Source organism: Metopolophium dirhodum, chromosome 3 (assembly GCF_019925205.1).
Source record: "Metopolophium dirhodum isolate CAU chromosome 3, ASM1992520v1, whole genome shotgun sequence".
In the NCBI taxonomy this organism is placed as follows: Eukaryota; Metazoa; Arthropoda; class Insecta; order Hemiptera; family Aphididae; genus Metopolophium; species Metopolophium dirhodum.
In genome coordinates this window covers 35,531,920-35,559,850 of record NC_083562.1, presented here as the reverse complement: position 1 = coordinate 35,559,850, position 27,931 = coordinate 35,531,920, and the positions used below count along the sequence as shown (strand labels likewise).

At 38.5% G+C, this 27,931-nt stretch overlaps 9 protein-coding genes across 11 annotated transcripts; 6 read left to right on the top strand and 3 right to left on the bottom strand.

The window, feature by feature from the left end:
- The first annotated feature begins 454 nt into the window (after positions 1-454).
- Positions 455-878, top strand: LOC132941752 (histone H2A-like). The gene has a single exon (XM_061009908.1). The coding sequence runs from the start codon at positions 455-457 to the stop codon at positions 830-832; it is 378 nt and encodes a 125-aa protein (XP_060865891.1). The 3' UTR covers positions 833-878.
- A 1,812-nt stretch (positions 879-2,690) lies between these two features.
- On the bottom strand, positions 2,691-3,243 carry LOC132940375 (histone H3). Its single transcript, XM_061007929.1, has one exon. It carries the CDS (start codon positions 3,104-3,106, stop codon positions 2,696-2,698), a length of 411 nt encoding a protein of 136 aa, XP_060863912.1. The 5' UTR covers positions 3,107-3,243; the 3' UTR covers positions 2,691-2,695.
- Positions 3,244-3,249: 6 nt separating this feature from the next.
- LOC132940370 (histone H4-like) lies at positions 3,250-5,710 on the top strand. The gene has a single exon (XM_061007923.1). It carries the CDS (start codon positions 3,286-3,288, stop codon positions 3,721-3,723), a length of 438 nt encoding a protein of 145 aa, XP_060863906.1. The 5' UTR covers positions 3,250-3,285; the 3' UTR covers positions 3,724-5,710.
- A 143-nt stretch (positions 5,711-5,853) lies between these two features.
- LOC132940365 (histone H1A, sperm-like) lies at positions 5,854-10,051 on the top strand. 2 transcript variants are annotated; one of them, XM_061007917.1, is made up of 3 exons: positions 5,854-7,118; positions 7,194-7,309; positions 9,933-10,051. In XM_061007917.1, exon 1 carries the CDS (start codon positions 5,928-5,930, stop codon positions 6,540-6,542), a length of 615 nt encoding a protein of 204 aa, XP_060863900.1. In that variant the 5' UTR covers positions 5,854-5,927; the 3' UTR covers positions 6,543-7,118; positions 7,194-7,309; positions 9,933-10,051. The 2 variants fall into 2 exon arrangements, with proteins under 2 accessions (XP_060863900.1, XP_060863899.1); XM_061007916.1 differs by having other exon boundaries at positions 5,854-7,309.
- Positions 10,052-12,030: 1,979 nt separating this feature from the next.
- On the bottom strand, positions 12,031-12,411 carry LOC132940655 (histone H2B-like). The gene has a single exon (XM_061008366.1). The coding sequence runs from the start codon at positions 12,409-12,411 to the stop codon at positions 12,031-12,033; it is 381 nt and encodes a 126-aa protein (XP_060864349.1).
- Positions 12,412-17,188: 4,777 nt separating this feature from the next.
- On the top strand, positions 17,189-17,676 carry LOC132940377 (histone H2A-like). The gene has a single exon (XM_061007931.1). The coding sequence runs from the start codon at positions 17,253-17,255 to the stop codon at positions 17,628-17,630; it is 378 nt and encodes a 125-aa protein (XP_060863914.1). The 5' UTR covers positions 17,189-17,252; the 3' UTR covers positions 17,631-17,676.
- Positions 17,677-19,488: 1,812 nt separating this feature from the next.
- LOC132940374 (histone H3) lies at positions 19,489-20,041 on the bottom strand. The gene has a single exon (XM_061007928.1). The coding sequence runs from the start codon at positions 19,902-19,904 to the stop codon at positions 19,494-19,496; it is 411 nt and encodes a 136-aa protein (XP_060863911.1). The 5' UTR covers positions 19,905-20,041; the 3' UTR covers positions 19,489-19,493.
- Positions 20,042-20,047: 6 nt separating this feature from the next.
- LOC132940369 (histone H4-like) lies at positions 20,048-22,508 on the top strand. The gene has a single exon (XM_061007922.1). It carries the CDS (start codon positions 20,084-20,086, stop codon positions 20,519-20,521), a length of 438 nt encoding a protein of 145 aa, XP_060863905.1. The 5' UTR covers positions 20,048-20,083; the 3' UTR covers positions 20,522-22,508.
- Positions 22,509-22,651: 143 nt separating this feature from the next.
- Positions 22,652-26,850, top strand: LOC132940364 (histone H1A, sperm-like). Of its 2 annotated transcripts, XM_061007915.1 has the most exons (3): positions 22,652-23,916; positions 23,992-24,107; positions 26,732-26,850. In XM_061007915.1, exon 1 carries the CDS (start codon positions 22,726-22,728, stop codon positions 23,338-23,340), a length of 615 nt encoding a protein of 204 aa, XP_060863898.1. In that variant the 5' UTR covers positions 22,652-22,725; the 3' UTR covers positions 23,341-23,916; positions 23,992-24,107; positions 26,732-26,850. The 2 variants fall into 2 exon arrangements, with proteins under 2 accessions (XP_060863898.1, XP_060863897.1); XM_061007914.1 differs by having other exon boundaries at positions 22,652-24,107.
- The last annotated feature ends 1,081 nt before the right edge of the window (positions 26,851-27,931 follow it).

The following is a 27,931-nucleotide window of genomic DNA, read 5'->3' as shown; positions in this document are numbered from 1 at the left end:
CACCTGCATGGGGGCCTAAAATTAGTAGGTCAAACTGGAAGAAGATCGAAGCCGTGCAAAACGTAGGACTAAGATCAATAACAGCCATTCCACCATACCAGTCAAACAAATCCTTACTCGCAATAACTAAAATCCCGTCAATAGAGGAAGATGCCAGGAAAGCCACTACGATAATGTTTAATAAAAACACAAGATCCCTCTACCCACACATTCAAAAATTAGGAGTACCAGACCCAGAAGACCCTATATGTAAATCAAGACCTTTCTACTTCAAAAAATAACACCTAAATAAACAAGCCAAAACTCCGAGAATTACATCATACAGGAAGACAAAGACATAAGTCTGGTACTTCCCATTAGGCTACAGGCCGTCACCCATAGCAGAGAGAAAGAGAAATCGCACATCAGTCTCATTTAGTATCGAATCTGAACCATTCCAAGCACAATTACAATCATGAGCGGACGCGGCAAAGCAGGAAAATCGAAGGGAGGCAAATCCAAGACCAGGTCGTCCCGCGCCGGACTCCAGTTCCCGGTCGGTCGTATCCATCGTCTGTTGAGAAAAGGAAACTACGCCGAACGTGTCGGAGCCGGAGCACCGGTATACCTGGCCGCCGTCATGGAGTACTTGGCAGCTGAAGTTTTGGAGTTGGCCGGTAACGCCGCCCGTGACAACAAGAAGTCTCGTATCATCCCCAGACATTTGCAATTGGCCATCAGGAACGACGAGGAGTTGAACAAATTGTTGTCCGGAGTAACCATCGCTCAAGGCGGTGTGTTGCCCAACATCCAAGCCGTGCTCTTGCCCAAGAAGACCGAGAAGAAGGCCTAACTTTGCTACCTTACCCTACAAACACAGTTTAAAACGGCCCTTTTCAGGGCCACCAAAATTAAAACAAACGGTCCGTCCGAATTTTTTTCCAGCAGATACACTAGATTGTGTTAGTACTACACGTGTAGCTGTCGTTGCTTTCAGATTTTTAAGCGAATGCCTTGAAATTTTTCAATCGAGATCGGGCACGATTTTACATTAAATATACTTGGATAACGATTCTGAAGGGCCTTAATTCCATTTCCTTCATATTTCGAAGAAGAAGCCGTCACTTGTGGGTGGCCTTAAACCTTAAAAATCGTATTAAAAAATTATCCCATCGAATTACTATGGGTACACCGTCAACATAAGCTGGCTCGTCGTCAAACGAATGTTTAGAATTAAACGCTGATTTTACTCAAATACGGCTACGCTGACCACTGGCGGCTTACAAAACAACCGTTTTTATTAAAAAATTATATTTTTTATCCTTATAATTTTTTAAGTTTTTTACTTTTTTTATACAACATAGTGTTTTTTAATTTTATATTCCAAAGCAGAATATTTTTCTTAGTATTTCGACACATAGAAGTGGACAAACATTTCGCGGGGTAACCCCGTACCACTCCACTCCGCTCATCTAAACTTTAAATACTTATAACTCATAAACTACTCGTCCCAAATTCGATTTTCATGTATCGAAATACCAAGTAAAATACTCTGCTTTGGAATATAAAATTAAAACCCTATGTTGTCATACAAAAAAGTGAAAAACTTAAAAAATTATAAGGATAAAAAATACAATTTTTTAATAAAAACGTTGTTTTATAAGCGATTTGAAACGATGTAAAAAAATATTTACACTTTATGAAATATTGGTTGTTGTTTGATAAAAGAATCGCCCGGTGTTAACTGTAAGTAGACCAAAATATTTTAAAGCCTCACAATGACGATTGTTCACTTTTGGTCTGATTGTGACATTAAAAATAAGCTAGTTATGTTGTATAATTTGACAAGACGTCAATCAAATAAACCCGGAAATGAATATAGCACGAATTATCGAGGTAATCAGATGATTGACAATTAAACAATGAAATACAAAATATATTCTAAAGTATGTTGTTCTAAAAATATTCTAATAGGTATCTGTTTTCGGTTATTTGGGAAATGACGACGCGATAAAGTATCGCGATTAGTACTTAACTGTATTGTAAATACCGTGATGCGGGTATTACCGTCGATAACAAGACATTTGTAAAAACATTCTAAAAATAACCCCTTTGTATGGTTTCCATTATTATGCGTTGTTGTCTGTCGATCCGTGGTAATGAAAATATTAACATCAACACGTGAACGACTGACGAAAGTTATACCTAACCATATTATACCCGTCTACAATGTCAACATGGGTCTTTCGGAATTTTTAATTAGATACTATCGGTGTTTTACTTAATTGAAGCCATGTAAACACCGAGAATCCTGGATAATTATTGTTTATTGATCGATAATCGGTAATAAAAATCTCAATGTTTACATGGTAAATGGCGTACACCTATTTATCAAACTCCGCGGGAAATCTTGACAAGAGTATCCATAAATAAACAGACGATAGTCGGCTGGTAGTGTCGTGTATTATGTAACGTCGTGGTCTCGTGGAGATTGTCACACCGTTGAATTATTCGATTCCCCATCTCATAATTTTGGCCTGGGTTGTTTATTTATCATTCTCCTATTTTGTAAAATCTGTACAACAATAATAATAATATACTGCCGCTAGCGCAATATTCACAATCACTATTCGTGCCCATCGCCAGACTATAATTACGTTTTGGTGGCCCTGAAAAGGGCCTTTTTAAGGTATGATAACTAATGACGATGATCAAGTTAAGCACGTTCACCGCGGATACGACGGGCCAACTGGATGTCCTTTGGCATGATGGTGACACGCTTGGCGTGGATCGCGCAAAGATTGGTGTCTTCGAACAGACCTACCAAGTATGCCTCGCTGGCTTCTTGCAACGCCATGACGGCGGAGCTCTGGAAACGCAGGTCGGTCTTGAAGTCCTGGGCGATCTCGCGCACTAGACGTTGGAACGGCAATTTGCGGATCAAAAGTTCTGTGCTCTTCTGATAACGACGGATTTCACGGAGGGCAACGGTTCCCGGACGGTAACGATGTGGTTTTTTCACTCCTCCGGTGGCGGGTGCGCTCTTACGTGCGGCTTTGGTGGCCAACTGTTTCCTGGGCGCCTTTCCGCCGGTGGATTTACGAGCTGTCTGCTTGGTACGTGCCATTGCGCTGCTGGATTAGATTGTTCTGAGTTGGTGTGCAAAACGTGGATGTCGGACGACTGATGTGGTTCGAACACACTGTCGACCGGTATATATACGTAAATGGGAACAGTATGCGTCGTCCTCATTGGACGATGTTTAACGTTTAGAATTTTAGCGGCGGGGTGGGGGGATAACCGGTCATGGTTCCGATTGGTGGTTCGGTGTCGAGAGAAACGGTTAAAAGGGACTGCGACCTGAAGAAAAGTATCAGTCAACGTTCAGTTCACATCCGAGCAAGTTGTCCAACACTATTTCCAACATTCAAAATGACAGGACGAGGCAAAGGAGGAAAAGGTCTGGGAAAAGGAGGCGCGAAACGTCATCGTAAAGTGCTCCGTGATAACATCCAGGGAATCACCAAGCCCGCTATCCGTCGGTTGGCTCGCCGAGGCGGTGTTAAACGTATTTCCGGTTTGATCTACGAAGAGACCCGCGGAGTTCTGAAGGTATTCCTGGAAAACGTGATCCGTGACGCAGTCACATACACCGAGCACGCCAAGAGGAAGACCGTCACCGCCATGGACGTCGTGTACGCTCTCAAACGACAAGGTCGTACTCTGTACGGTTTCGGAGGTTAAATACTTGCTTCTGAAGTTTAAAAACATCTTAAAAAGGCCCTTTTCAGGGCCACCATATGACCATAGTATATCGTTTATAAAACCTTAGAATAAAAGAAAACATTCCGTTCAAGTTGGTTATATTCGGTGGCGACAATGATAATTCCCAATTTGTTTAAGAAAACACGCGGAATAACGTTCCGAATATAATAGATTATCCATAATATTGTTCTTTGAACGTTTTTCCATGATTACAATTGAAATACTACCCTAAGTCAAAACATAGAAATAACCGTTACGTTGGTAACCGTAATCTTGTTATGATATTATTGCGGGACTTTGAATTCAATATTACAAAAAAAGCTTCAAGAAATATATTTTTCGAGTCAATCATTGCTTCTTCCAGCCCAGGATAATGTTGTAATATTAATTGCTTAATCGAGTTCTAAAGCTATTATTCTAATGATATTATCGAATAAATTGCTGCCTGGTTTGGTTTGGTGATCAGTTGATTATTTTTTGTGAATTCCAGTGGTGATTTACTATTTCACTACGTCATTCGTTACGTGAACCTACCATGAATAAGCCACGAGGTTTTTGTTTAATGATTTATTTTTAGAATGTTTTTTTTTTTCGAATTTCATTGTATACATTATAATTGTTATATATTGCAAGAAACATCGGTTCCCATAATATGATAGAGTAACCATGATGACCATGTATAATAGTATAGGTACTATAAACACGATAGATATTCATATTATTAATAGCCGTTGTGCGGGTATTACCGTCGATAACAAACAATTTGGTAAAAACATTCTAAAAATAACTCACCAATGAAAAACCTCATAGAATGATATTGAGAATACTGGCAAAAAGGGTGTCCAAAAACGTAGAAAATGTAAATTATTGTTGTAAGAACTAAAATTCAGAAAATTAGTTTCTATAGAAATACCGGGACGGGGAATAATAATAATATCTCGGCGTAATTAAATGTCATTATAAGTTAAATCATTGATGCGGTTATAAATAAAATTTCATTTGGGAAATTCTTAATTATAATCCATGGTTTTATTTTAACTAATTACAACGAAACTTCGAATTAAAATATTAATTGAGGGCATTGCGTGAATTTTTTCATGTACTTTATCACTTGTAAGACGGAGACAACAATTAATGCGTGTACGTACAGGCCACGACGTTGCGCAGGTGAACTGTAAACAATTCACGTTCATTTTTTTACTTTTTTTTTTTTACTTTTCGTCTATCCAGATATAACGCGATGAGACTCCTGAACACTTATTTGCAGTTGTTAATACGATTACTTGTCTTGAGGTCGATCAGCACACGTTTTAAGATTATTTATTTATTTTATTTGAATTTTAAAAATTTTGGAAAATATTAAATATTTAAACAAAATCGATAGGAGTTTAGGAACGAGAAAATGTGTTGTTATCGATCTCAAGTAAATATATTAGTGTATTCAAATCAGTTTTCAAAAGTCTCATCACGTTATCCGGTCCATCGGTAGGTCTGACAAAAAGTGCATACAAATGAACATAAATTGTTGCAAATTTGCACTGAGTTTCGACCGAAGTCCTCTGACAATGTGTTATTATAATTGTGTATTCAACATGATTTCGGTTAAGTACGATGAAGACGAGATTTATTGATAAAGTCTGCCTCGTTAAAATTTCAGGTAGAAACGCCGGTGACACCGTGCCGTAGCAGAGTCCTAAAACCTTCATATTCGAACAGCCACTGTTCGTCGGAAAATCGGTCGATTGGAAATCTGCAAATTCTATGGTCTCGGGAAACTCGTGGAGAATTCATCCAAAATATTTTTGTCAATTTTCGACTGGTTTCAGTCATACGACAGACCTTCAAATACGGTTTACGAAAACGCGGTCGGAAGTGTGGAAATAACGACTCGTGGTGGTTTCGTGGTACTGGGTGGCGATGCAATAATCATTGGCGATCGTTTAGAATTTAGTTAGCTTTCCAAAAAGTTCAAAGCCAGATTTTTACCACCATTTCCCGTTGAGATATTGTGAAAAACGATTGTACAACCGTAGCTCGGACGACGACGCGAATCACACTGGTTTACTAGTTGGCACGGTGCACTGTATATATTTACACATTTTTTAACCCGTTTGGTATCACCGCAGTGAACAGACGAATCATCCATCGTTTTTAATATTTACTTGAACAATATCATCATCAACATGACAGACACCGTCGCTACAACTCCGGCTCCAGTCGCCGCATCGCCGGCCGCGAAGAAGTCTCCTGCCAAGAAGAAGTTGTCGGCTTCTAAAGTCAAGAAGACCGTTGCGTTGCACCCGACCACCGCCGTGATGGTCACGTCGGCCATCAAGGAGCTCAAGGAGAAGAAAGGTTCGTCGTTACCGGCCATCAAGAAATACTTGGCCGCCAACTACAAAGTCGATCCCGCCAAGCTGGCGCCTTTCATCAGGAAGTTTTTGAAAGCCGCCGTCGCCAACGGTACCGTCGTCCAGACCAAGGGAACCGGCGCTTCGGGACACTTCAAGTTGCCCGTCGCCGAGGTCAAGCCGAAAAAGGCCGTTGTAGCCAAGAAGAAGAAATCCATCGTCAAAAAAGTCAAAGCCGCCGGAACACCGAAGAAGAAGAAGCTCGTAGCCGCCAAGAAACCCGCGGCGGGTGAACCAGCAGCCAAAAAAGCGAAAAAGGCCGCTGCGACGAAACCCAAGGCGACTACACCAAAGAAGGCCCCAGCCAAAGCGAAAAAGCCGGCCGCCGTCAAACCCAAATCGAAGAAAACTCCGATCAAGAAAACCGCAGCTCCCAAAAAGAAGTAGTGCGGTAGTAAAATACTATCCCCTCTTCCTTCCTTAAAACGGTCCTTTTCAGGACCACCAATTTTATGACTCGCACTTCTCTCAATAAATATATTTCATACATTTACAGTAAGCTGTGTACGATTGTATTACGCGTGATTTAGAAAATAATATTTTATAAAGTCCGTTCGCGTGTTTGGTCGTTTCAGACTATGGACGGGTGAAACGTACCCAGTTGCAGTTTGATTATATTGCAATCGATCAAAATGAAAACATCGGTTACAATTATTGTTAAGGAATTCCCAAATTCAATATTATTTATAACCGACTAATAATAACATTTAATTACGTCGAGATACTATTGCCCGTATCGGTATTTCTATAGGTTTTTCATTGATGAGTTATTTTTAGAATGTTTTTACCAAATTCCTCGTGACCCGCACAATGGTTATTAACGATATGAATATTATTTATTATCAAATTATAATGTTATATTTATATCGCCTGTGACAATCGCCAATTGTGTTGACGTTCAAATAATTCAATCGAACAAAAATAATAAACCGAGACGTGAATAGAAAGACAAGTCGTTAAGCAGTAAATAATATAACTTAAACTCGCACATTTCGTTACGTTCGGGTTATTTTCATCAAATATTTCGATACTTTCAAGTTTCAGTTCGGAGCGGGACAAAGGCAGCTGTTTCTTCGGCGGCGGACATCTGAACGTCTGGTCCTTGATACATATGACACAGCTCTACGTTTCGTCGGAAGAGTCCGTGTTTACGCGTAAGTTTGTTTTTATTTTATTTTGCTGCTCAAATTTACCATTTTAGACTTGAATTGAATTAAATATTTATCGACACGGACAATTTGCTAACTCGGTGACGTATAAACGATTTATAAAAATAACATCATTTTAATTACATTAAGTTTAAAGAATTTGCAATTGTTTCCAAAATACCGCCGTGTCTAGTGCAACTGCCTTCAATAAATGAGTAGATCAACTGAATGTTACCGAAAAAATCAAATGTTATTCTATTTTCTCTCCCAACTGAATCTACTAAAATCAAATTGAGACAATGAACAAAGAACGCTTTATCATTTTTCTTTTTGAATTTAGCTTGAACTCCGTTTACACTTCCCGACATTGTTGCTGCACCATCGAAGCACATTGATAAAACAGATTCCCATTTTACCTTCCCGTATTTATTGTATGATTTCGGTAAAGTACGATTAAGACGAGATTTATTGATAAAGTCTGCCTCGTTAAAATTTCGGGTAGAAACAATGTAAAATACTGACAATACTTACTTTTGAAGTTTTAAAACATCTTAAAAAGGCCCTTCTCAGGGCCACCATTTTTTTCTATACATCGTTTATAACCCAAAGTAATGATAACTCACTGCTGAACACTTGGTTGGAATACGATACTAACACGGAAATAGTCCGTTCTAGTTATTTGGTGGTAACAAACGTAAAGATAATTAACAATTTGTTTAAGATAACAACAGCACATTAGTGAACATAAAAACGCGCAGAATATAAATTATTACGCACCCGTTGCGTTTATGACATTATGAAGCTTTATCTTTGGCATCATCATCTGTCCAGTAATTTACTTTATTTTTTTTTTAAAATCTCGCTGACGATAGTTCATAAATACTAAACGAATAGTAATATTATAACGTTTCAAATATAATATCGTTTCCAAGTTCAATGTTCGGTAAATATTTTAATATGGTTGTATTTAAAATCTCCCATTTTATACCATAGTCGTTAACAACATCATTTATTGCATTAAAAATAGTCTGCGGATCAGTTGACATTGTTCTGTTCATACCTACAAACTGCTCCACTGGACATTTTTGTACATCATCAAAATACCTTGAAACTATTGATAGCTGTTCGTGGTGTCCGAAATCGCTTGTCTCGTCAGCAATAATTGATATTTTTTATTTTCAATTTTAAGTTTTAACTGATTTTTTAGAAACTTGACTTATTGGATATAATTAGATCGTTTTGAATTATATCACTACAATAAGTCGCGTTTTTTGGACCTAATTCTAAGTGAGATTTAAGAAGAGGATCATATTTGGCCAAAAGTGTAACAACATCTTTGAACAGACCTTTATCGTAACTACTTTCCTTCTCATTTTTTCCTCGGAATGAACGTCCACCAATACAAAGAGGAGTTATATCAATTAAGCGTTGCATGATTTGTCTATTTTTTAATATTTGCTGTTCTTTTTGACTATGTATAAGTTCTCTCTCTTCATCTAAAACTATATCTATTGGATTTAAATGCAAAAAGTTTGTTAATGAAGTTATGGTATTTAAATGAGTGTGTTTGAGGTTTGGTGTGCTTTAAATTTAGTTGTAGCTAGTTTTCAATCATTAAATCCAACTTTTGAATGCGCAGAATCTGTATAGCCGGCATTTATTCCTGAAGAATTGGTGAACATCCGACAGGGAAAACAAAAAGCTCTATCTAGTTTCACACTGTACTCAAGCCAATTGAATAATTATTCATACCAAGATTTATTAAAGCACCGCAATCTATCTCCAAACATTGTTCGTGGATACGATTTAAGTTTGGGTTGAAATGGGCCTCGAACAACCCTATATTTACGTTCTAACTGGGATGCCGGTAATAAATTAGCAGGATCATCAGGATCTAAAATGTTCAGAATTCATGCATAAGATGAACAATTTAAATTTAGTACACAATACTTACTCGGTTTGATCATTTAATGTTTAAAATTGTACAACTTGTTTTCTTAGTAAATAACAACATTTAAATAATATGAAGTATCGAGAAACATAAAGACACAACATTGATCAACACAAATATTATCAGTTAGGTATACCTAATAAAACTAATTAGTAAAAAGGTTTATTGGTTAATGGTTACTGCAAAAGCAAAAAATTACAATATTTATTTACCTAATATACATAATAAAAAGTCAACTACAAAACATTGACCCAACATGGTTCAAAATGTATATATTTGCTCGTGTGGCATAAAACCTAACCTAACCATATTTTAAATAATATATCTTAAACGGTAAAATATAATTTAACTTTGTAAAAATATATATGCCTTTGCACTTAGTAGCCTGGACCGGTCTGCCACCAAACACTGAACACAATTAATAGTAAACCTAACATAGCACGCACATAGACAAAACTAACAAATTATTATTACCTATTACAATATTATTTCTATCCATCATAAGGATATACATATAAGTTATAAATTAAACGTTTAACTAGATACAATGCGTCTATAAACACAGTCTAGAACTGAACACAAACAGCCAACATATACAAACATTAATACATTATTAAAATAATATTGTAAGTAAATACCCAACAGCTCATGTACAGTATTTGACTCGAACTTTTTCAGATTCTTCAACCGTATGACTGCAGTGTGTCAATGGGACTGGATCATCTGGATCATTGTCACCTAAATTAATAAAATGAATATTGTTAATTCATAAGTAAAATAAAACAGCTTACATAGTATGCATAGACAATATTATTAAAATAATGAAAAGGGCCGTTTTGGTTGAGTAATGATATTTCAAAACGAGAGATTTATTTGGGGCTGGTGTACTTGGCCACAGCCTTAGTTCCTTCACTGATGGCATGAAATATATATATATATATATATAATATTTATGACACATCTCTACGTTTCGTCGGAAGAGTCGGTGTTTACGCGTAAGTTTGTTTTAATTTTATTTTGGTGCTCAAATTTACCATTTTAGACTTGAATTGAATTAAATATTTATCGACACGGACAATTTGCTAACTCGGTGACGTATAAACGATTTAAATGATAATAACATTTTAATTACGTCGGTACATTATTGCTTGTATCGGTATTTCTATAGGTTTTTCATTGATGATTTATTTTTAGAACGTTTTTACCAAATTCCTTGTTATCGACGGTAATAGCTGCTATTAATGATACGAATATCCATCGTATTTATAGTATACTATTATATGTTTTGCCATATACATCATAGGGACCGATAAAATCCTTAAATAACCGGACACCGAATTTTTTTTTTCACCCGACTATTTGCTGAAAAATATGGTTGAATCAGCGTTTGACGACACTCAGCTGATGTTCAGAACTTCACGCATTACCTACGTCATGTATTTTAAAATTTCATTCGAGTTTATTATTCAATAACAACCAATTTTTCTTGAGCCCTTATCAGTGTCACCAATGTATATGTCACCAGTAAAATATTACTACATATTTCAATGATACGTTTTGTGAAATTGTAAATTTTGCACGTTGTAATTTTGTGTTATTTAGCTACACCTATTATCTATAGGTTTTGAGGTTAAAAAAAAAATCTAATAAAATTCGAAATTTACTTGTACCTATAAATAGCTCAAAAAGAGTAAAAATATTTTAATAATAATATTGTAAGATGTGTGGAAAATATAAATAAAAATATAATTTTTTTATCATAAATAAAATAAAATGTCATCTTGCCACCTGGGATATTATGATAATGTTATAATAAAAATTAAAAAAAACCCTTTTTTTAATGTTAAAAATATTACAATGCCGTTGTCGTACTTTTGGTACAACCGTGGCACTTGAACCAGAATTTGGCGGATGGTCATTTTTGTTATTTGGATGGACTATATTATTTAATTTGGATAACTGTCGGGAATCGAATAATTCAACAGTGCAACAATATCCACGAGACCACGACGTATAAAACATACATTATAATTATACACGACACTAGCAGCCGATTATCGTCTGTTTATTTATAGATACTTTTGTCCCGCGTTCTGGGGAAGTTTGATGAATAGGTACGCCATTTACCGAGTAAACATTGACATTGTTATAAATATATTTTTATTACTGATAGTCGATAAATAAACAATAATTATCCAGGATTCTCGGTGTTTATATGGCTTCAATTACGTAAGATACCGATTGTACCTAATTAAAAACCCGAAAGACCCATGTTGACATTACAGTCTGGTTAGGTATAGCTATTACTCACAGTCGCTCAAATATATATTAACGTTAATTTTTTCATTACCACGGATCGACCGACAGTTAAATAATAATAATGAAATTTGCCGTGCCCATAAGATTGGTTATTTTTAGCATGTTTTTGCCGAATCTCGTGTTTTCGACGGTAAAACCCGCACAACGTCTATTAATATCCATCGCATTTATAATAATACACACGATATTATATCATTCTATCAAAGAAGAACTCGATGTTTTAGTAAATTTCTCACGTAACCGGACGGCATTTTTTTTTCGTTGTTTTCTTTTTTAATTATCCCGATAATCACGCAGTGCTCCCCGCTCTGTACACACTGCAAATGTTCAAAATATTCTACGTGCGATAGTTTTAGTTCAAAAATAATGGTTGTTAGAGAACAGAAATTTTATAGCGATTGGTGGCCCTGAAAAGGGCCGTTTTAGTTGAGTAATGATATTTCACAAAACGGGAGACTTATTTGGAGCTGGTGTACTTGGTCACAGCCTTGGTTCCTTCACTGACGGCGTGCTTGGCCAATTCACCGGGCAACAAGAGTCGGACGGCAGTTTGGATTTCCCGGCTGGTAATGGTCGAACGTTTGTTGTAGTGGGCCAGACGACTGGATTCGGCGGCGATGCGCTCGAACAGGTCGTTGACGAAGCTGTTCATGATGCTCATGGCTTTGGACGAGACTCCGGTGTCGGGATGTACTTGTTTCAACACTTTGTAGATGTAGATTGCGTACGATTCTTTCCTCTTGGGCTTGCGCTTCTTGTCGGACTTGGCGATGTTCTTTTGTGCCTTGCCGGACGACTTCTTCATTGCTTTGCCCGCCGATTTTCCTCCTGGAGCCATTTCGAATAGTTGTAAATAGAAAACTTGTTGACGACTGAAACGTTGTGTACTGAGTGATGATTTGGCAGTACATCACTGGGGGTATATATTACCAAACCCAAGCGACATGCCGTTCGTTTATTGGTGTAAAAACCCACAGTGATGACGATATAAATAGAATCGTCGATTTGTCCATAACAACGGAAAATAGAAGTTTCTCTACGAGTACGTTTCACGGTTATGTCGAACGAAAACCACAACGTTTGGTAATGAAAGTCAACCGAACGGTGTGACGTAGTATCGTAGTGTTGTTATCTCTGTCCAATCACAGAATTGCTATCCACAATTTTACTATATATACGAAAATTTCAGGCGAATCGCACATCATTCAACGTTCAGTTCACATCCGAGCAAGACGTCCTCTGCCAACTACTCTACAGCCAGCCGTTCTCACCGCTTCAACAGGGCAACAGCGCCCACGGTTCACACCACGAACCCACAACCTCAAAACAGCCGTTCTCACTGCTTCAACAGGGCTCCAGCGCCTACGGTTCACACCACGAACCTTCAACTCAAACAGCCGTTTTCACCGCTCTCCAACAGGGCACCAGCGCCCACAAGTAAGCCGTCGCGGAAGCGACGTCCCTCCGTTATAGCTGTCGTGGGGCCGCGCCCTCACATAGCCACAGCAACCCATCCCCTCCCTAAACAAACCCACGCCAATCAAACATGGGCAAAAAACGCAAAGGGGGTAACCCCCCTACCAACCACCTACTAAAATTCGCACGTCAGCGTTCTGCTCCTCCCTCTCCAACACCATCAAAAACTTCCGACTCCGAAACGTTAGACTCCTTCTCTGACTCAAGCGCCTCGACACAACACTCTCGATCCTCACTAACTTCCGTACAATCTACAGATACATTAACTTCCGTACCTAAACCAAACCAAACAAATAGCTCCGCACAAAATCAGACCACCTCCGTACAAAACCAAACCTCCTCCTCACTAAACCAAATAACCTCCACACCAAATCAAACCACCACCGCATCTAATCAATCTACTTCCGCACCAAACACACCAAAAACTCCGATTAAACCTACATCCGCTAGACCACCACCAATTATGCTAAGCTCCGGCTCCTGGCGGAAGATCGCTCCCGTGATCTACGCCCTCCCAAACCTTGCCCCTACCTCTCTAACCGCCAAATCGTCCTCCAACGGCCAAGTCACCGTCCAAACTTCTGACGCGACCCTTTTCCGACTAATCCAGAAAACCCTACTGCATCATGGTATCGAATTCCACACCTTTTCACTCCCCGAAGAACGATCCATCAAAGTCGTGCTGAAGGGCATCCCACATGATATCCCGGTCGACGAAATCCAAGGGGAGCTGGAAACCCTTGGATTCTCCGTTAAATTCATCCGCCGTTTCGGCACCCCGGAAAAACCGATGCCAATTTGTGTGGTACACATCGCGTCAAATCCAAATTCAAAAGACATTTTCCTGTTAAACAATCTCTTCTATATACAAATTTCCGTCGAACCCCTCAAACCCTCCGGCCCAGCCCAATGCTTTTCGTGCCAACGCTTCGGCCACGGTTCACGCGACTGCGGTCACCCACCCAGATGTGTGAAATGTGCAGGAAACCACTTGGCTAGCGACTGCCAAAAAACCCGCGAACAGGCCCCCACATGCTGCAACTGCGGCGGATCACATACCGCAAATTTCCGAGGTTGCCCCCACTTACTGGCCCAAAACCAACCAAAACCACAAACTCAGGCCCAAACCGTCCAAAAACCAAACAAAACCCTTCCTATTCAAAAAACACCACCTCCCCCACCTGCACCTAGGCCAACCCTGTCCTACGCTACTGCAACTGCCGGAGCAGCTCCCCCCTCCCCCACTCCCCAAGCACCACAAATCAACCTGTCCCTGATTCTAAACCTCCTGACCAACCTACTGACTGCCCTGGCAACCAACCAGAACCCCAAAACACTGATGGAAACGACCATAAAAGCATTCCTGACAATTCTCACGCCTCCCAATGAATAACTTAAAAATCCTGTTTTGGAACTCCAACGGTATTACACACAAACTTAATGAACTAACAGCTCTCGCGCTCCAACTAAAAACCGACATAATCTTACTTAACGAAACTCGTCTATCTCCCTCCACCAACCTTCACATTCCAAATTACTTCACGTACAGGAACGACCTACCGACTACCCGGGGCTCGCCCCCTCACGGCGGCACGGCCGTCCTTATTCACCGTCGCATCGTCCACCAACCTATGACTCTTAACACAACCATTCAAACCTCTTCAGTCCTTATCAAACTTAACAACCATGAAATACTTGTATCAGCGGTATACAAACCACCTGGCGCCACTCTCTCGACACCTGACTTAGACTTACTTACCCAAAGCGCGGAATGGCAAATATCGGCAGGCGATTTCAACGCCAAACACCCACTGTGGTACAGCCACTCAACAAACGCAGCCGGCCGTGTTCTCTTCGATCACGTTCAACATTCGGACTATGTCATTACTGCCCCCTCTTCCCCCACACATTTTCCCACTTACACCCGTCACAGACCCGACGTACTTGACATCGCCCTCGCACGTCTACCATACCCGACCCAAATCGAAAACCTCAACGAACTATCTTCCGACCATAACCCTATACTTCTGGAGACTCTATGTACTCCGATCTCATCGTCTCCTCCTACTACTAACCGCTTCATTAACTGGACAAAATACAAAACGATCCTTACCAACTTACCAAACTCTCCCGTACCACCGACAAATGACAAACATTCAATTGACCTAGCAGTCGATTGTCTGACCAAAAACCTGCAACACGCTATCGAAGCTAGCGTATTTACTCCTAAACTCAAAAACTCGTCCCTCTTACTTCCCGACTACATAAAACTAGAAATAACTGGAAAAAAACCAACTACGCCGTCTATGGCAGAGAAACCGTGACCCAACCGTTAAACGCCAACTTAACGCCAAAATCGCACTAATTCGTACATTACTTCTAACTCACAAAACTGACCAATGGGACTCCTTCCTAAACTCTCTCGACCAACAAGACAACTCCATTTACAAACTCAACAAAAGCCTCCTTCATAAACGTCCAGCTTCTCACCCTCTGACCGGGCCAAACGGTCTTGTCTTTCCGGCCAAAGACCGAGCCGAGCTGATAGCGGACTCTCTCGAACAACAATTCCAAACCAACCCCGGTCCCGACATACCAGAAGTGACCGCGTACTACCATTCACTACAAAACCACAATACTATAAAATCTAACCTGTTCACCACCCCCGGCACCGTTCAAAAAATCATAAGCGACCTTCGCAAGAAGAGAGCCCCAGGCGATGATCTCATCACCAACACGGCTCTTAAATTTCTTCCCAACAATATCTTACTATCCCTAACGCAAATTATAAACAGCTCCTTCAGAATCTGCTACTTTCCACTTGCCTGGAAAAAAGCAGTCATAATTTCCATTCCCAAACCAGGCAAAGACCACAAACTACCCGTAAACTACCGCCCAATCGCTCTGCTTTCCTCCCTATCAAAAATCTACGAACGACTCATACTCACTCACCTGCAAAACATACTCCGTGACAAAATCCGCCCAGAACAGTTTGCCTTCAGACCCGAACACTCTACTACCCACCAACTGACCAAACTCACTCACCAACTCAGCCAGAACTTTAACAACAACATTAACACCGCTTCTATATTTCTTGATGTGGAGAAAGCTTTCGACAGAGTCTGGCACGCCGGACTCCTTTACAAACTTTCTCAACTCAACATCCCGACCGAAATCATTAAAATTATAGAATCCTTTCTCACCGACCGCACTTTTATCGCTAAAATCGAAGACTCTTTCTCGTCCACCAGACACATTCTCGCAGGCGTCCCTCAAGGATCCTGCCTATCACCAACTCTCTACTTGACCTACATAAACGACATTCCGACGACTTCAAAAGCTCATCTCTCGTTATTCGCCGACGACACGATGTTCTTTACTTACGACCACAACCAAAAACGAGCCGCCATACAGTTACAACACCAACTTAACCTTGCAACCACATGGTTTCACCGATGGCGAATCAAAATAAACGCGACCAAAACTGTAGGTATCATTTTCGGACACTCAAATACCACCCACGTACCACCACTACTACTCGACAACCACTCCATTAACTGGTCCGACAAAGCAAAATACCTCGGCGTCACCATCGGGCGCAAACTCACTTTCGGCAAACATATTCAAAACATCACCAAAAAGGCCACCCGCATCCGAGGTTTGCTTTACCCCATACTAAATCGCACTAGCCCCGTCCCAACGACAACGAAACTTAACATACTAAAACTTTACGTCTCACCAATCCTAACGTACGCTGGCTCTTCTTGGGCACCCTTTATAGGACCCTCTCAATGGAACCAAATCGAATCCGTCCAAAACATCGGCATACGCACCATAACGCGTATGCCCACTATCGTTAGAAATTCGGTCCTTCTAAAATCGACAAATTTCAAATCTATTCAAACCTCCATTCGTTCCCAAACCAAATCAATGTTCTACAAAAATTCTTTCTCGAATCATACTCACATCCGACTTCTAGGTAAAACACACCCTCCCCCAAATACTAAACGTAAATTGAAACCCTACCCACTCTCTTGGACAGAACAATAAATTTAACCATTTCTTCTTAATTTCCATCCACTAGTAGAGGCACAAGCCTGGAATAGTAAACGGCATAGCCATCCCTTTCAAAGCAAAGCAAAGCAATCGCACATCAGTCTCATTTAGTATCGAATCTGAACCATTCCAAGCACAATTACAATCATGAGCGGACGCGGCAAAGCAGGAAAATCGAAGGGAGGCAAATCCAAGACCAGGTCGTCCCGCGCCGGACTCCAGTTCCCGGTCGGTCGTATCCATCGTCTGTTGAGAAAAGGAAACTACGCCGAACGTGTCGGAGCCGGAGCACCGGTATACCTGGCCGCCGTCATGGAGTACTTGGCAGCTGAAGTTTTGGAGTTGGCCGGTAACGCCGCCCGTGACAACAAGAAGTCTCGTATCATCCCCAGACATTTGCAATTGGCCATCAGGAACGACGAGGAGTTGAACAAATTGTTGTCCGGAGTAACCATCGCTCAAGGCGGTGTGTTGCCCAACATCCAAGCCGTGCTCTTGCCCAAGAAGACCGAGAAGAAGGCCTAACTTTGCTACCTTACCCTACAAACACAGTTTAAAACGGCCCTTTTCAGGGCCACCAAAATTAAAACAAACGGTCCGTCCGAATTTTTTTCCAGCAGATACACTAGATTGTGTTAGTACTACACGTGTAGCTGTCGTTGCTTTCAGATTTTTAAGCGAATGCCTTGAAATTTTTCAATCGAGATCGGGCACGATTTTACATTAAATATACTTGGATAACGATTCTGAAGGGCCTTAATTCCATTTCCTTCATATTTCGAAGAAGAAGCCGTCACTTGTGGGTGGCCTTAAACCTTAAAAATCGTATTAAAAAATTATCCCATCGAATTACTATGGGTACACCGTCAACATAAGCTGGCTCGTCGTCAAACGAATGTTTAGAATTAAACGCTGATTTTACTCAAATACGGCTACGCTGACCACTGGCGGCTTACAAAACAACCGTTTTTATTAAAAAATTATATTTTTTATCCTTATAATTTTTTAAGTTTTTTACTTTTTTTATACAACATAGTGTTTTTTAATTTTATATTCCAAAGCAGAATATTTTTCTTAGTATTTCGACACATAGAAGTGGACAAACATTTCGCGGGGTAACCCCGTACCACTCCACTCCGCTCATCTAAACTTTAAATACTTATAACTCATAAACTACTCGTCCCAAATTCGATTTTCATGTATCGAAATACCAAGTAAAATACTCTGCTTTGGAATATAAAATTAAAACCCTATGTTGTCATACAAAAAAGTGAAAAACTTAAAAAATTATAAGGATAAAAAATACAATTTTTTAATAAAAACGTTGTTTTATAAGCGATTTGAAACGATGTAAAAAAATATTTACACTTTATGAAATATTGGTTGTTGTTTGATAAAAGAATCGCCCGGTGTTAACTGTAAGTAGACCAAAATATTTTAAAGCCTCACAATGACGATTGTTCACTTTTGGTCTGATTGTGACATTAAAAATAAGCTAGTTATGTTGTATAATTTGACAAGACGTCAATCAAATAAACCCGGAAATGAATATAGCACGAATTATCGAGGTAATCAGATGATTGACAATTAAACAATGAAATACAAAATATATTCTAAAGTATGTTGTTCTAAAAATATTCTAATAGGTATCTGTTTTCGGTTATTTGGGAAATGACGACGCGATAAAGTATCGCGATTAGTACTTAACTGTATTGTAAATACCGTGATGCGGGTATTACCGTCGATAACAAGACATTTGTAAAAACATTCTAAAAATAACCCCTTTGTATGGTTTCCATTATTATGCGTTGTTGTCTGTCGATCCGTGGTAATGAAAATATTAACATCAACACGTGAACGACTGACGAAAGTTATACCTAACCATATTATACCCGTCTACAATGTCAACATGGGTCTTTCGGAATTTTTAATTAGATACTATCGGTGTTTTACTTAATTGAAGCCATGTAAACACCGAGAATCCTGGATAATTATTGTTTATTGATCGATAATCGGTAATAAAAATCTCAATGTTTACATGGTAAATGGCGTACACCTATTTATCAAACTCCGCGGGAAATCTTGACAAGAGTATCCATAAATAAACAGACGATAGTCGGCTGGTAGTGTCGTGTATTATGTAACGTCGTGGTCTCGTGGAGATTGTCACACCGTTGAATTATTCGATTCCCCATCTCATAATTTTGGCCTGGGTTGTTTATTTATCATTCTCCTATTTTGTAAAATCTGTACAACAATAATAATAATATACTGCCGCTAGCGCAATATTCACAATCACTATTCGTGCCCATCGCCAGACTATAATTACGTTTTGGTGGCCCTGAAAAGGGCCTTTTTAAGGTATGATAACTAATGACGATGATCAAGTTAAGCACGTTCACCGCGGATACGACGGGCCAACTGGATGTCCTTTGGCATGATGGTGACACGCTTGGCGTGGATCGCGCAAAGATTGGTGTCTTCGAACAGACCTACCAAGTATGCCTCGCTGGCTTCTTGCAACGCCATGACGGCGGAGCTCTGGAAACGCAGGTCGGTCTTGAAGTCCTGGGCGATCTCGCGCACTAGACGTTGGAACGGCAATTTGCGGATCAAAAGTTCTGTGCTCTTCTGATAACGACGGATTTCACGGAGGGCAACGGTTCCCGGACGGTAACGATGTGGTTTTTTCACTCCTCCGGTGGCGGGTGCGCTCTTACGTGCGGCTTTGGTGGCCAACTGTTTCCTGGGCGCCTTTCCGCCGGTGGATTTACGAGCTGTCTGCTTGGTACGTGCCATTGCGCTGCTGGATTAGATTGTTCTGAGTTGGTGTGCAAAACGTGGATGTCGGACGACTGATGTGGTTCGAACACACTGTCGACCGGTATATATACGTAAATGGGAACAGTATGCGTCGTCCTCATTGGACGATGTTTAACGTTTAGAATTTTAGCGGCGGGGTGGGGGGATAACCGGTCATGGTTCCGATTGGTGGTTCGGTGTCGAGAGAAACGGTTAAAAGGGACTGCGACCTGAAGAAAAGTATCAGTCAACGTTCAGTTCACATCCGAGCAAGTTGTCCAACACTATTTCCAACATTCAAAATGACAGGACGAGGCAAAGGAGGAAAAGGTCTGGGAAAAGGAGGCGCGAAACGTCATCGTAAAGTGCTCCGTGATAACATCCAGGGAATCACCAAGCCCGCTATCCGTCGGTTGGCTCGCCGAGGCGGTGTTAAACGTATTTCCGGTTTGATCTACGAAGAGACCCGCGGAGTTCTGAAGGTATTCCTGGAAAACGTGATCCGTGACGCAGTCACATACACCGAGCACGCCAAGAGGAAGACCGTCACCGCCATGGACGTCGTGTACGCTCTCAAACGACAAGGTCGTACTCTGTACGGTTTCGGAGGTTAAATACTTGCTTCTGAAGTTTAAAAACATCTTAAAAAGGCCCTTTTCAGGGCCACCATATGACCATAGTATATCGTTTATAAAACCTTAGAATAAAAGAAAACATTCCGTTCAAGTTGGTTATATTCGGTGGCGACAATGATAATTCCCAATTTGTTTAAGAAAACACGCGGAATAACGTTCCGAATATAATAGATTATCCATAATATTGTTCTTTGAACGTTTTTCCATGATTACAATTGAAATACTACCCTAAGTCAAAACATAGAAATAACCGTTACGTTGGTAACCGTAATCTTGTTATGATATTATTGCGGGACTTTGAATTCAATATTACAAAAAAAGCTTCAAGAAATATATTTTTCGAGTCAATCATTGCTTCTTCCAGCCCAGGATAATGTTGTAATATTAATTGCTTAATCGAGTTCTAAAGCTATTATTCTAATGATATTATCGAATAAATTGCTGCCTGGTTTGGTTTGGTGATCAGTTGATTATTTTTTGTGAATTCCAGTGGTGATTTACTATTTCACTACGTCATTCGTTACGTGAACCTACCATGAATAAGCCACGAGGTTTTTGTTTAATGATTTATTTTTAGAATGTTTTTTTTTTTCGAATTTCATTGTATACATTATAATTGTTATATATTGCAAGAAACATCGGTTCCCATAATATGATAGAGTAACCATGATGACCATGTATAATAGTATAGGTACTATAAACACGATAGATATTCATATTATTAATAGCCGTTGTGCGGGTATTACCGTCGATAACAAACAATTTGGTAAAAACATTCTAAAAATAACTCACCAATGAAAAACCTCATAGAATGATATTGAGAATACTGGCAAAAAGGGTGTCCAAAAACGTAGAAAATGTAAATTATTGTTGTAAGAACTAAAATTCAGAAAATTAGTTTCTATAGAAATACCGGGACGGGGAATAATAATAATATCTCGGCGTAATTAAATGTCATTATAAGTTAAATCATTGATGCGGTTATAAATAAAATTTCATTTGGGAAATTCTTAATTATAATCCATGGTTTTATTTTAACTAATTACAACGAAACTTCGAATTAAAATATTAATTGAGGGCATTGCGTGAATTTTTTCATGTACTTTATCACTTGTAAGACGGAGACAACAATTAATGCGTGTACGTACAGGCCACGACGTTGCGCAGGTGAACTGTAAACAATTCACGTTCATTTTTTTACTTTTTTTTTTTTACTTTTCGTCTATCCAGATATAACGCGATGAGACTCCTGAACACTTATTTGCAGTTGTTAATACGATTACTTGTCTTGAGGTCGATCAGCACACGTTTTAAGATTATTTATTTATTTTATTTGAATTTTAAAAATTTTGGAAAATATTAAATATTTAAACAAAATCGATAGGAGTTTAGGAACGAGAAAATGTGTTGTTATCGATCTCAAGTAAATATATTAGTGTATTCAAATCAGTTTTCAAAAGTCTCATCACGTTATCCGGTCCATCGGTAGGTCTGACAAAAAGTGCATACAAATGAACATAAATTGTTGCAAATTTGCACTGAGTTTCGACCGAAGTCCTCTGACAATGTGTTATTATAATTGTGTATTCAACATGATTTCGGTTAAGTACGATGAAGACGAGATTTATTGATAAAGTCTGCCTCGTTAAAATTTCAGGTAGAAACGCCGGTGACACCGTGCCGTAGCAGAGTCCTAAAACCTTCATATTCGAACAGCCACTGTTCGTCGGAAAATCGGTCGATTGGAAATCTGCAAATTCTATGGTCTCGGGAAACTCGTGGAGAATTCATCCAAAATATTTTTGTCAATTTTCGACTGGTTTCAGTCATACGACAGACCTTCAAATACGGTTTACGAAAACGCGGTCGGAAGTGTGGAAATAACGACTCGTGGTGGTTTCGTGGTACTGGGTGGCGATGCAATAATCATTGGCGATCGTTTAGAATTTAGTTAGCTTTCCAAAAAGTTCAAAGCCAGATTTTTACCACCATTTCCCGTTGAGATATTGTGAAAAACGATTGTACAACCGTAGCTCGGACGACGACGCGAATCACACTGGTTTACTAGTTGGCACGGTGCACTGTATATATTTACACATTTTTTAACCCGTTTGGTATCACCGCAGTGAACAGACGAATCATCCATCGTTTTTAATATTTACTTGAACAATATCATCATCAACATGACAGACACCGTCGCTACAACTCCGGCTCCAGTCGCCGCATCGCCGGCCGCGAAGAAGTCTCCTGCCAAGAAGAAGTTGTCGGCTTCTAAAGTCAAGAAGACCGTTGCGTTGCACCCGACCACCGCCGTGATGGTCACGTCGGCCATCAAGGAGCTCAAGGAGAAGAAAGGTTCGTCGTTACCGGCCATCAAGAAATACTTGGCCGCCAACTACAAAGTCGATCCCGCCAAGCTGGCGCCTTTCATCAGGAAGTTTTTGAAAGCCGCCGTCGCCAACGGTACCGTCGTCCAGACCAAGGGAACCGGCGCTTCGGGACACTTCAAGTTGCCCGTCGCCGAGGTCAAGCCGAAAAAGGCCGTTGTAGCCAAGAAGAAGAAATCCATCGTCAAAAAAGTCAAAGCCGCCGGAACACCGAAGAAGAAGAAGCTCGTAGCCGCCAAGAAACCCGCGGCGGGTGAACCAGCAGCCAAAAAAGCGAAAAAGGCCGCTGCGACGAAACCCAAGGCGACTACACCAAAGAAGGCCCCAGCCAAAGCGAAAAAGCCGGCCGCCGTCAAACCCAAATCGAAGAAAACTCCGATCAAGAAAACCGCAGCTCCCAAAAAGAAGTAGTGCGGTAGTAAAATACTATCCCCTCTTCCTTCCTTAAAACGGTCCTTTTCAGGACCACCAATTTTATGACTCGCACTTCTCTCAATAAATATATTTCATACATTTACAGTAAGCTGTGTACGATTGTATTACGCGTGATTTAGAAAATAATATTTTATAAAGTCCGTTCGCGTGTTTGGTCGTTTCAGACTATGGACGGGTGAAACGTACCCAGTTGCAGTTTGATTATATTGCAATCGATCAAAATGAAAACATCGGTTACAATTATTGTTAAGGAATTCCCAAATTCAATATTATTTATAACCGACTAATAATAACATTTAATTACGTCGAGATACTATTGCCCGTATCGGTATTTCTATAGGTTTTTCATTGATGAGTTATTTTTAGAATGTTTTTACCAAATTCCTCGTGACCCGCACAATGGTTATTAACGATATGAATATTATTTATTATCAAATTATAATGTTATATTTATATCGCCTGTGACAATCGCCAATTGTGTTGACGTTCAAATAATTCAATCGAACAAAAATAATAAACCGAGACGTGAATAGAAAGACAAGTCGTTAAGCAGTAAATAATATAACTTAAACTCGCACATTTCGTTACGTTCGGGTTATTTTCATCAAATATTTCGATACTTTCAAGTTTCAGTTCGGAGCGGGACAAAGGCAGCTGTTTCTTCGGCGGCGGACATCTGAACGTCTGGTCCTTGATACATATGACACAGCTCTACGTTTCGTCGGAAGAGTCCGTGTTTACGCGTAAGTTTGTTTTTATTTTATTTTGCTGCTCAAATTTACCATTTTAGACTTGAATTGAATTAAATATTTATCGACACGGACAATTTGCTAACTCGGTGACGTATAAACGATTTATAAAAATAACATCATTTTAATTACATTAAGTTTAAAGAATTTGCAATTGTTTCCAAAATACCGCCGTGTCTAGTGCAACTGCCTTCAATAAATGAGTAGATCAACTGAATGTTACCGAAAAAATCAAATGTTATTCTATTTTCTCTCCCAACTGAATCTACTAAAATCAAATTGAGACAATGAACAAAGAACGCTTTATCATTTTTCTTTTTGAATTTAGCTTGAACTCCGTTTACACTTCCCGACATTGTTGCTGCACCATCGAAGCACATTGATAAAACAGATTCCCATTTTACCTTCCCGTATTTATTGTATGATTTCGGTAAAGTACGATTAAGACGAGATTTATTGATAAAGTCTGCCTCGTTAAAATTTCGGGTAGAAACAATGTAAAATACTGACAATACTTACTTTTGAAGTTTTAAAACATCTTAAAAAGGCCCTTCTCAGGGCCACCATTTTTTTCTATACATCGTTTATAACCCAAAGTAATGATAACTCACTGCTGAACACTTGGTTGGAATACGATACTAACACGGAAATAGTCCGTTCTAGTTATTTGGTGGTAACAAACGTAAAGATAATTAACAATTTGTTTAAGATAACAACAGCACATTAGTGAACATAAAAACGCGCAGAATATAAATTATTACGCACCCGTTGCGTTTATGACATTATGAAGCTTTATCTTTGGCATCATCATCTGTCCAGTAATTTACTTTATTTTTTTTTTAAAATCTCGCTGACGATAGTTCATAAATACTAAACGAATAGTAATATTATAACGTTTCAAATATAATATCGTTTCCAAGTTCAATGTTCGGTAAATATTTTAATATGGTTGTATTTAAAATCTCCCATTTTATACCATAGTCGTTAACAACATCATTTATTGCATTAAAAATAGTCTGCGGATCAGTTGACATTGTTCTGTTCATACCTACAAACTGCTCCACTGGACATTTTTGTACATCATCAAAATACCTTGAAACTATTGATAGCTGTTCGTGGTGTCCGAAATCGCTTGTCTCGTCAGCAATAATTGATATTTTTTTATTTTCAATTTTAAGTTTTAACTGATTTTTTAGAAACTTGACTTATTGGATATAATTAGATCGTTTTGAATTATATCACTACAATAAGTCGCGTTTTTTGGACCTAATTCTAAGTGAGATTTAAGAAGAGGATCATATTTGGCCAAAAGTGTAACAACATCTTTGAACAGACCTTTATCGTAACTACTTTCCTTCTCATTTTTTCCTCGGAATGAACGTCCACCAATACAAAGAGGAGTTATATCAATTAAGCGTTGCATGATTTGTCTATTTTTTAATATTTGCTGTTCTTTTTGACTATGTATAAGTTCTCTCTCTTCATCTAAAACTATATCTATTGGATTTAAATGCAAAAAGTTTGTTAATGAAGTTATGGTATTTAAATGAGTGTGTTTGAGGTTTGGTGTGCTTTAAATTTAGTTGTAGCTAGTTTTCAATCATTAAATCCAACTTTTGAATGCGCAGAATCTGTATAGCCGGCATTTATTCCTGAAGAATTGGTGAACATCCGACAGGGAAAACAAAAAGCTCTATCTAGTTTCACACTGTACTCAAGCCAATTGAATAATTATTCATACCAAGATTTATTAAAGCACCGCAATCTATCTCCAAACATTGTTCGTGGATACGATTTAAGTTTGGGTTGAAATGGGCCTCGAACAACCCTATATTTACGTTCTAACTGGGATGCCGGTAATAAATTAGCAGGATCATCAGGATCTAAAATGTTCAGAATTCATGCATAAGATGAACAATTTAAATTTAGTACACAATACTTACTCGGTTTGATCATTTAATGTTTAAAATTGTACAACTTGTTTTCTTAGTAAATAACAACATTTAAATAATATGAAGTATCGAGAAACATAAAGACACAACATTGATCAACACAAATATTATCAGTTAGGTATACCTAATAAAACTAATTAGTAAAAAGGTTTATTGGTTAATGGTTACTGCAAAAGCAAAAAATTACAATATTTATTTACCTAATATACATAATAAAAAGTCAACTACAAAACATTGACCCAACATGGTTCAAAATGTATATATTTGCTCGTGTGGCATAAAACCTAACCTAACCATATTTTAAATAATATATCTTAAACGGTAAAATATAATTTAACTTTGTAAAAATATATATGCCTTTGCACTTAGTAGCCTGGACCGGTCTGCCACCAAACACTGAACACAATTAATAGTAAACCTAACATAGCACGCACATAGACAAAACTAACAAATTATTATTACCTATTACAATATTATTTCTATCCATCATAAGGATATACATATAAGTTATAAATTAAACGTTTAACTAGATACAATGCGTCTATAAACACAGTCTAGAACTGAACACAAACAGCCAACATATACAAACATTAATACATTATTAAAATAATATTGTAAGTAAATACCCAACAGCTCATGTACAGTATTTGACTCGAACTTTTTCAGATTCTTCAACCGTATGACTGCAGTGTGTCAATGGGACTGGATCATCTGGATCATTGTCACCTAAATTAATAAAATGAATATTGTTAATTCATAAGTAAAATAAAACAGCTTACATAGTATGCATAGACAATATTATTAAAATAATGAAAAGGGCCGTTTTGGTTGAGTAATGATATTTCAAAACGAGAGATTTATTTGGGGCTGGTGTACTTGGCCACAGCCTTAGTTCCTTCACTGATGGCATGAAATATATATATATATATATATAATATTTATGACACATCTCTACGTTTCGTCGGAAGAGTCGGTGTTTACGCGTAAGTTTGTTTTAATTTTATTTTGGTGCTCAAATTTACCATTTTAGACTTGAATTGAATTAAATATTTATCGACACGGACAATTTGCTAACTCGGTGACGTATAAACGATTTAAATGATAATAACATTTTAATTACGTCGGTACATTATTGCTTGTATCGGTATTTCTATAGGTTTTTCATTGATGATTTATTTTTAGAACGTTTTTACCAAATTCCTTGTTATCGACGGTAATAGCTGCTATTAATGATACGAATATCCATCGTATTTATAGTATACTATTATATGTTTTGCCATATACATCATAGGGACCGATAAAATCCTTAAATAACCGGACACCGAATTTTTTTTTTCACCCGACTATTTGCTGAAAAATATGGTTGAATCAGCGTTTGACGACACTCAGCTGATGTTCAGAACTTCACGCATTACCTACGTCATGTATTTTAAAATTTCATTCGAGTTTATTATTCAATAACAACCAATTTTTCTTGAGCCCTTATCAGTGTCACCAATGTATATGTCACCAGTAAAATATTACTACATATTTCAATGATACGTTTTGTGAAATTGTAAATTTTGCACGTTGTAATTTTGTGTTATTTAGCTACACCTATTATCTATAGGTTTTGAGGTTAAAAAAAAAAATCTAATAAAATTCGAAATTTACTTGTACCTATAAATAGCTCAAAAAGAGTAAAAATATTTTAATAATAATATTGTAAGATGTGTGGAAAATATAAATAAAAATATAATTTTTTTATCATAAATAAAATAAAATGTCATCTTGCCACCTGGGATATTATGATAATGTTATAATAAAAATTAAAAAAAACCCTTTTTTTAATGTTAAAAATATTACAATGCCGTTGTCGTACTTTTG